Source organism: Phodopus roborovskii, unplaced genomic scaffold (genome assembly GCF_943737965.1).
Source record: "Phodopus roborovskii unplaced genomic scaffold, PHOROB, whole genome shotgun sequence".
Lineage (NCBI taxonomy): Eukaryota > Metazoa > Chordata > Mammalia > Rodentia > Cricetidae > Phodopus > Phodopus roborovskii.
Genome location: NW_026126820.1, coordinates 1,298,215 through 1,307,957, shown reverse-complemented (window position 1 = coordinate 1,307,957; position 9,743 = coordinate 1,298,215). Strand labels below are relative to the sequence as shown.

Below are 9,743 nucleotides of genomic sequence, written 5' to 3'. Positions count from 1 at the left end.
TGAAGGACCAGGGCTGGTTCTTCAGGGTTATAGTCCAGCCTGGCATCTGCGCCTGGCCCTGTTTAATGCTTCCTGATTGGGCTGGCTGCCACTGAAGGAGCTCTGCCTCATGTGGACATTGCCAAAGAGTTGCTCTGCCATGTCTCCTGCTCTGCAAGGGGTGGTAGGTATCCACTCTGAAGCCATGAGCCAGAAATAAACTTTCCTCCTTTGAACATGCTTCTGTCAAGTACCTTGTCACAGCAATAAGAAAAGTCACTGATGCAACAAGACAGAGTCAGCTAGAAAACACTGCAACTGGTTACTTAAGTGTAAGGGGACATTTGGCTTACAAAATAACAGTATGCTTTAGCTATACACTCAGGGTCTTTGGTGAAGTGATCACCAACTTGTTTCTTCTTCCTGGGCCTTTGGTCCTCTATCCTTGTCATTGGCCCTGCTTCCCTCTGAGGTGTGGTGGCAGACCACTCTCCCAGCTTTCAGGAAGGAGACAAAGAGTGCATCTTTGAACCCCTATTTCCAGGCAAAGAATGTCTTGGAAATTTTAAATTCCTGCCAACAAAAAGCCTCCATCCCACCTTATATTGATGTAGCGTAGGGAGAGGACATGGTTATATCTGAGCAGCCTCATGGATGCAGCATGCAATGCTTCTATAGGCTTGTTGAGAGATTGTGAAGCTGGTCAGGGAGGCAGCACTGTACACTCTTCAAAAGAATTGGTTTACCTGACTGCAGCTAGGAGGTCTGGCCTGGCAATCATGCTCTGAAGAAGACACACAAGGAATGGGAGGGGCAGCTTAATATTCCACATCTACAAGACCATCCCAGTGCATTGGCTGGGTAGGTTCTATGCTCACCAGGGTATGCATTTTCATGACACAGCAAAAGCATCCATTAATGCCTCAGGTCTGGATTATAGAGGAGACATTTCTAAGAGGGATTTATGTCTCACAGGAAATAGATGTGTGGATGCTGTGAAGCCCCTTATAGGTCTTCAGGGGCTGACAGGGAGGTAGTGTTCCTCTGGTCAAACATAGCAGAGGAGTCATTTGGCTATAAAGAGTTAACATGTCCTCAAGATGTCAATCCTCAAGTCTCCTTTTATAGCCATAGGACCTGAATGGAGAGGAATGAACACTGCGAATAACATCTCCGCTTTCAGGAAACCTACAGCAAGAGAATGCAATGTCTGGGCTGAGAGCCAACTGTGAGCTGAGAAAAAATCTTGGGTATTCTGGCTTCCTTGGAAAGTAAGTGTTTGGGATGCCCCATATGTGGAGCTTTGGCATCTACAGTCCACCCAACAAAGCTGCAAAGGAGCAAGGAAAAACATCCAGAGTAGATAGAAGTGCTTGGCTAGCCACCACACATGAGGGCGGGGGCTAGGTTTCAATGATACCTGCCATACCCACAGCTCAATGTCTTATGTGTGTGACAAATGGAAGGAACAAAAACTTTACCTGATGTGTTGGAAGAGGAGTAAGTTGTAAAGTTCTACTTGATAATAGCAACAATAATATTCCAAATGTTCTCTTTGGAATCTACATGTGATGGACAATTACTGACTGGCCATTGGTATAATAAGTATTAAACACAGAGAGAAGCAGAATGAAGGAGAATACTGAGCTGTGTTAAGCACAGAACACTGGAACAGGAGTTAGTAACTCTAGCTTCACTCCTGTTGTATAGATCAGGGTACAAAGCTTGGAGGTTCAGTTGTCCCAGAACTCAACATCAGTGGTGGCTAATGTGACTAAATGTTATTTTTTCCATCCCCCAAATTGAATATCAAACCCAGGGTACTTAACTACATTCTCTATCCCTTTAAACTATAAGTTGGGAGTTCAAGCTATAGCTTAGTGGTTGTACTTTACCTAGCATGCTGAAAGTCCTGAGTTCAAAGTTCAGCATCACAAATAAACAAACTACAATTTTCAAGAAAGTAATCAAGAGCCAGAGCTGTGGTTGACTTCAAGATACACACATGAATTCATGATGATTGTGACAGCATGAACAAGACCAGCTCAAGTAAAAACTCCAAACTGCAAGCATGGAGGGGGTAGGTAGACACCTAATCCCACCTTTAGCTTATGAGCTATTGGCATTTGATAGCTTCTAGGAGAGAAAGCATCAGTTGTCTGAAGATGTATAATTTCTGGTATATTGGCAATAATACACGTTAGGCTCCCAACCCAAGCATAGTTGACCACTACAAACTGGACTCATTGAAAGACAAAGGAAAAGAAAGATACAAAGGGAGGGACAGACAGACAGACATAGAGACAGAGACAGAGAGACAGGGACAGACAGAAACAGACAGAGTGACACGGAGAGTCAAAGAGACACACAGAAACAACACAGAGTTGCATGAGTAGAAAGGTGGGTGGACCTAGAAAGGATATGGGAGGAGAGAATAACTATGATCAAAAATCATATGAAATTCTCAACAAATTAATAAAAATAAGATACTTAAAGAACCAACCCAAAGCCATAAAATTTTGAAGAAGGAAACCCCCCCCCAAAAAAAAACAAAAAACAAAACAAACAAACAAAAAAATCCCAAAAAACCCACAGAACATTTTCCCCTTGCTGATGAGTAAGATTCTAAAACACTGTTGAGGGTGGCTGAGATGGATCATTGGGTAAAGGTGTTGGTGCTGACCATCAGTCTGGACCACATGGATTCAATTCCCAGGGTTCATGTGGTGAAAGGAAAAACCAAACTCCTGAAAGTTGCCTGCTGACCTTCAGCAAAGGTGCATGTGCATAGATAATAATAAAAAAGAAGCCTCACCTTAGAATTTTAAATGTCATTGAAAGTCATGGACCCCAAGTTCAAAGAGATACTTCCCATATGACCTCAAGAACATCTTTCAGTGAAGGTCTGTGGAGTGGTTTCTACTCTAGACCTAGCCTTTGCTCTTTAATCTCTGTGTAAAATCCTTGGTCAAGGTTAGATGGATTAAAGGGACTTTCTAGTTCACTAATTAACTGTGCTGTAAGACATCATTTGGGTAGAACCTGTCATTGTGGAAGTCCTTCACTCTTTGGACTACGCAGGTAAATCTGGTTCCCAGTCTGGGAGCAGAAGCCCTTGCCAACAACTCCCAGGAAGTTTCAGGACCTGCATTGTTTGACCTGGAGGTCAAACTGATGAAGTAGGAGTAGAGGCAAGTTTCATGACAAGAGGCTCTTGTTTTAGCTACTCTTGTTTCTATGATAAAATACCAAGGCCAAAACAGCTTCAGGAAGTGTTTTTTGTTTGTTTGTTTGTGTTTGTTTTTTTTTTTGTTGTTGTTGTTGTTGTCATGTAGCTACAGAGGGATGAGCCCAATAAGACAAGGATACCATGCCCTGGGGGCAGGAACAGGAAGCTGGCTGACCACATTTTCATTCACACACAGGAAAGAGAGACAGAAAGTGGGACAAGGCTATAAAACTTCAAAGCCCATCCCAGTGACATATTTCCTCTGGTAAGGCTCAACCTCCTAGTTCTTTACATTCCCCAAACAGTGTGAACAACAGGGGACTGAGTTCAGATACATGAAATTCTGGGGAACATACCTCATTCAACCTACAAGTCCCTTTGACAGCAACTCTTCCTGAGACCCTGAGTACTGGAGTCTGGATCATCTCCAGGATCCCACCCTTTCCTGAATGCTTCTTTCACAAATCTGCTAGAGTTTACATGAGAGATTCAATCTTCAGACCATGCTGACAAGGCTCCACATGCCCTTGGTGAGGCTGAGCACAAGAACTGCACCTATGCTTTTGTTACACAGGCACAGTTGTTGAAGGAAATAGTGTCCCCTGACCCTGTCCAGCCTGGGAGGTCACAGCTTGACATATATAAACAGTGCTATTTCTTTTTCTTGTTACTCTAGCAAAATAATGAACAGACACAAATTAAAAGAAAAAAAGGTCTATTCTGACTTTTGGTATCGGCAGATATCTGTCCATCTAGGTGGTGGGAGCAGGTCATCCATGGCAGCAGGGTGTGTGACAGAGGCTTCTCACATCTTGATGAATCAGAAGGCAGAGGGCTTAGATGGGAACCAGAGGTGCCCCAGTGACCTACCTCCCACAGCTTGACTTCCTGCCCCCAAAGTATCCATAGCTTCCATAGTCTGGGAACTAATATTCCAACACAAGCCTATTGGGGACATTTCATTGCAAACCATCACAGGGCCACTGTTAGACCCTAAGTTAACCTGTAAACTCCACCTGCCCAAAGACCACATATCTTCACTGGAGTGTTGCGAGCTGTGGTTCTTAAAAAATAAGGACAATACCTCATGGGGAAGTACAGTGGCTTATGGATTTTATCCACATCAGCCCCTCAAATAAGTTCTCAGGGCCACTTACTGGAAAGTTCCCAAGAGTAGTCCTGACCAAATTCCATCTTAGTTAGTGTATGAAGGTTTAATAACAAGTTTCTTTTAATTTGGTCAAAATCGTGGAACTGGGCTTTCTCCAGCAAATCTCAGGACTAACGCCTCTCCCCTCACATCACTAGCCATCCCCAGCCTGTCTGACCTGAGGCTGATTCAGTAGGGGTGATACCATGGCTGACCATCAGGTACATCTGTTGCTGGTCATCTGGAGGAGGTCCATCATCCATGACCACTCATTTGGCTCTGACACTCATTTTGAAAAGACAGTATGCTGCCCTAATAGATAATTTCTATAGTTTGTGATCACATCTCTGCCTTCAGCCTGGGCCCTCCTGGCATTCGTTCTGTAAATCACCAGTCTTTTCACTGTGAGCTCCTGTCATCTTCACATCCCTGAGCTGAGGTCATTAAAGGCTGTTGCTGCCAGTGCTATTTATCTTCAAACTTTGCTTTCACTCTGCCTTCCCAGGATTCATCTCTCCCAGGCAAGTCTCCTTTCAATTATTTCAACAGGTCAGCCCCTCAGTGACAATGATCCATACCATTAATTTTGCTCAGGCTGATGTGACAGTCTATGGTAGCCTCGTCTGCCCATTCCAGACCCCAGGATGCTTGAAGGTATAAAGCTCTTCCTTTCCACTCAGCACACGAAGATCAAGATGGTGGTGGTAGTCATGGTGGAGTAGCCTGCACTTGGAGGGGGTATATGAGTCTGTGCAGCTTACATATTTTTAGTGATTAGAGTCTAGTCTCCTCTAATTTATTCTGAGCTCCCCTCCATTTCCCCCCAGATGGTATGGGACACATCATAGTCACTCCATGCTGGTTAAGTAACTGCATGTAGGAATGGATGAATGATTTTCATGAGCCATTAAAGGAATCAATGAGAGAAAATAATGAAGTTTAAGCCTCTAGCCTAGTTCAAAATATCCTTCCTGCTCTGTCCCATGCAGGTATGTCTGGTTTGCTGTCCCTGCCCCACACAGGGCATACAAGCGTCTGCTCTGCTGCAGTCTGAACTTTTGTTACCAGCATCAGCTTGCTCCGATAGCAATCCCCATAACAACATGTCTTGAAATCACCCTAGAGTGAGCTTTTGCCCCCTTGGGCTTCTTCTATAATTGGTCTTCTGGGGTCTAGTACTTTCACAATCTATAAGTACATTTCTTAGGGTGTATTTGGTGAAATGCCATCCAAAGAGTCATCTTCCTGAAACTGGAAAGGATTGTCAATAATTCAGGAAAAAGCTGCGAGTGTGAGCTCTCTTAGATAGTCACACTGACCATTGACATTTTAAGGGCTATGTAGCTGAGAAGTAGCCAAGAGTTCTACATCCTGATCTATAGGCTAGGAAGAGAGAGAAAAACACTCTGGGCTTGGAATGGGGTTTTTGAAACCACTAAGCACACTCTGAGTGACATACTTCTTCCCACAAGGTCACACCTTCTAATCCTATCAAATAGTGCTACCCCTTGTGACCAAGAATTCAAATCTATGAGCCTATGGGAGGCATTCTTACTCAAACCACCAAAGGATGGGAGTTTCAGAAAGGGCTTTGGTTGAAAATCCCATTCCTGACATCAAATAAGGCTCAGCCACATTCCTTTACTGGTCCAAGAATTCATGAAAAGCTGTCTTCCACAGTTTTCCAGAAAGTATGGAGACAAAATCCTGGCTCACAGCAGTATTTTCTCTGCTGGATAAAAGAGCTTGTGGCTCATAATAATGCTTTCTTTTCTATCACTCATGGGCAGCGATGGTGACCAGTACCAGCTGATGGAAGATGTGAATTTTTTTTTTTTTGGAAAATTCCTGCCTGTCTGGAAGGGGGAGATACTGCTTAGTTTTTGTCATCAACTTGATATAGATGGGACAAAAAAACATCAATTGAGTATTTTCTCAGACCATATTTGCCTGTAGACATATCTGTAAAAGACTGTCTTTACTATCCCTTGATGGCTGATATGGAAAGGCGTAGGCCACTGTAGGCAGCACCATCCCTAGGCAGGTGAGTCTGGGCTGTAAAAGAAAGTTTTTTGAAGTTAATTCCTGGAGAAAGTCAGTAGGCAACATTCTTCCATGGTCTCTATTCCAGTTCCTGGCTCTAGATTCCAACCTTGAGTTCTTTCCCCAAACTCCTTTCATGATTGACTCTAATATGCAAGATGAAATAAACCCTTTCTTGATGGGAGATGTCATTCTGTAAATATGTTTCTCTTATTGGTTAATGAATAAAGCACTGTTGGAAAATAGGAAGGCAAGATAGGCAGGACTAAGAGACAAGGAGGATTCTGGGAGATGTAGTAGAGGAGATTCAAGATGTAGGACCCTCTGGTAAGATAAGACCACGTGGAAACACTTAGATTAATAGAAATGTGTTAATATTTAAGACAGAGATAGACAATAAGAAATGCTAGTAACAGGCCAACAGCTTTATATCTAATAAAGTGTCTCTGTGCTATTGGGGGCTGACTCAGCGGGCTGGCGGGAAAACTGCTCATAACACTTTCTTCCCTAAGTTGCATTTTGTCGTGAGTGTTTATCACAACAATGGAAATCAAACTAGAGAAGATGTACAGGGAACAATAGGTAGCACAGGTGCTTGGATACCAGCAGAGAGGAGCACAGGGAGGGGGAAGGAGGAAGGAGATCACCAAGGTCCTTCTGGTCATGTCAGACACTGTACCCTGTGTTCAATGAGAAAGCACAGAAGCATTTGAGATGGAAGATGGAAATCACTTTATAAGTCTGATTTGGAAGTTAACAGCACCAAGCCAGTGGTGAAGGAATTAAAAGCCAGGAAATCATATTGGAAGTTGAGGTAAGAACATGAGGGCCTGAAGGGCAGTAGAGGGAGGGATCTATACACTCATGGGAAGAAGTTAGAATAGTTTTGTTTTTAAATATACCAATAGAGATAAAAGTTGATGCTTACCTGATGTGAAATATGGAGAGTCTCAGGTAGCTGCTAGGTGCCTGGAATTTTCCATATGAAAGCCTTGCAATAGGAAATTAGCATGATGACTTCACAGAGGTATAAACTGTGCTAAAGACAGTAGAAAGATAATCTAGATCAGTGGCTCTCTACCTGACTTCTCATTCACCCTTTCCCAATTGTTTCAGTGCTGAGATTCCAGGCATGGGCCATCACACCAGCTCTAGGTTTAGCTTTTGTTAAATTGTTCTTATTTGTGGCTTTCCCTAGGGTATATTTCTTAGTCCTGGTATGTAATTCTTGTTCCTAAGCCTTGGTCCATGTAAAGTTTGAATGAGACAGCTTGTGGTATTGAACAAACTCTTCTGACTTAATGAGATTTGAAAGTCAGACTCTGATTATCTTTCTGCTTAGCCCTGCCAGCCTCGGCTGCTGTTATCTGTTTGCTGGGCACACTGTCACAGACACAGGAAGTTTAGGAAACATTCAAACTTTTCAAGTTAAATGTGCACATATACGCAGATCCTGTATGTAGAGGCTGCCACATTCTGAGATCCCTCTTCCCTGTCAATGTTTAGCTCTGTTCTGGAAGCTCCACCCTTTGCCCTTCATCACAGGAAGGAAGCAGTTGATTCCACCTGTATTCTCTGTGGGATACACTATTTTAGTAAGTCCCCTGAGAAAAAAAATGTCATGCCAGTCTTTCCTGGTTTTGCTCCTTCCATTTGAGTCCATATCTCCTCTAGTTGATCATTGCTTTTGGTTATTCTGAGATGCTTTTTCTTCCACTTTCCTGGGGATTCCTATACCATCCTCTGACCTCCACCACAGATACTGCACACATGTAGTGCACATATATATAATAAATACATAAAAGTATTTTTTTTTAAAGAATTAGCTTCTAGTTTTTTTTTTTTTTTTTTTTTTTTTTTGCCTAGAGCTCTCCTGTAGATCAGGCTAGCCTCAGATTCACAAGATCTACCTTGGGAAAAGAGTCTGGCAGAGCTAGGGGAGAGCTATGCAGTCGAAACGTGAATGTGAGCAATGGTGTTAGAGGGTGAATCCAGAGAACAAGGCAGCCCTGGAGGCGTGGGTAAGGGAGACTGGCATCCGCCTGGTGCAGGTCAACGGGCAAAGGAAGTATGGCGGACCACCCCCAGGCTGGGTGGGCAGCCTGCCACCTTCAGGGTCCGAGGTGTTTATCGGACGGCTACCCCAGGACGTGTATGAGCACCAGCTGATCTCACTCTTCCAGCGCGTGGGGCGTCTCTATGAGTTCCGCCTGATGATGACCTTCAGTGGCTTGAACCGCGGCTTTGCCTATGCGCGCTATAGCTCGCGGCGTGGTGCCCAGGCCGCGATTGCTATGCTGTACAACCACCAGCTGCGTCCTTCTTGCCAGCTTCTGGTGTGCCGAAGCACCGAGAAGTGCGAGCTGACAGTAGACGGGCTGCCTCCGAGCTTGAACCGCCATATGCTACTGCTGGCCCTACAGCTCCTGGGTCCCTGCCTGCAGGAGACATTGCTGCTACCCAGCCCGGGGTCAGTGCCCTCTCAAATTGCGCTGCTCAAGTTCAGCACGCACCGAGCCGCTGCCATGGCCAAAAAGGCCCTGGTAGAAGGGCAGTCACGCCTTTGTGGAGAACAAGTCGCTGTGGAGTGGCTCAAACCAGATCTGAAGCAGCACTTCCGCCAGCAGCTTGCAGGCCCCTCACTGCGGTTCCTACGGCCAGAGGGCAGCCAAGTAGCCCAGAGCAGGGACAGGCTAGGGTCCCAAGGGGCTAGGGCTGCTCTGCAGCTACTGTGTCAGCGAATGAGGCTAGGCAGCCCAATGTTCCTTACCAAATGTTTAGGCACGGGTCCTGCTGGCTGGCATCGCTTTTGGTACCAGGTTGTAATCCCTGGTCACCCAGTGCCTTTCAGTGGCCTCATTTGGGTTGTGCTGGCCTCTGATTGGCAGGATGGGCATGAGGTGGCTAAGGATGCTGTGTCTGCGCAGTTGCTAGAAACACTGAGTGAGTCTAGGACCAGCTTGTGGTCTCCTAGGGCTGAAGCAGGTATTGTGATTAAGCAGTGACCCTTCCCCCTCCTCTTAACAGGCAGCCTAAAAGAGTAGGCAGAACCTATGTCAATCCCCAGCCCAGCAGGTCTGGGCAGCAACTACTGACTGGATCAAGAGATAGGGGCCTGGTGATAGCTTTTTTGCTGGGGCGGGACCCTGTCACACCTAAGTGCTACTTTAGTTGTGAGGAAACTTGTCCTTCCCCCATTGAGCCTAGGATCAGATTTGACCTCTGACTTAATATCCTTGGCCAATTCCCAGTTTGACAAATAATTCATTATACCCACAAAAGCTTACTATGAATCTTTGTTTTTATTTGGAGAACTGGCTGAGCTAAAGGGCCCCTCCTTGT

At 44.9% G+C, this 9,743-nt stretch overlaps 1 protein-coding gene across 1 annotated transcript; it reads left to right on the top strand.

Annotated features, from left to right (window-relative positions):
• Positions 1–8,323: 8,323 nt before the first annotated feature.
• On the top strand, positions 8,324–9,495 carry LOC127214610 (dead end protein homolog 1-like). The gene has a single exon (XM_051174949.1). It carries the CDS (start codon positions 8,615–8,617, stop codon positions 9,404–9,406), a length of 792 nt encoding a protein of 263 aa, XP_051030906.1. The 5' UTR covers positions 8,324–8,614; the 3' UTR covers positions 9,407–9,495.
• The last annotated feature ends 248 nt before the right edge of the window (positions 9,496–9,743 follow it).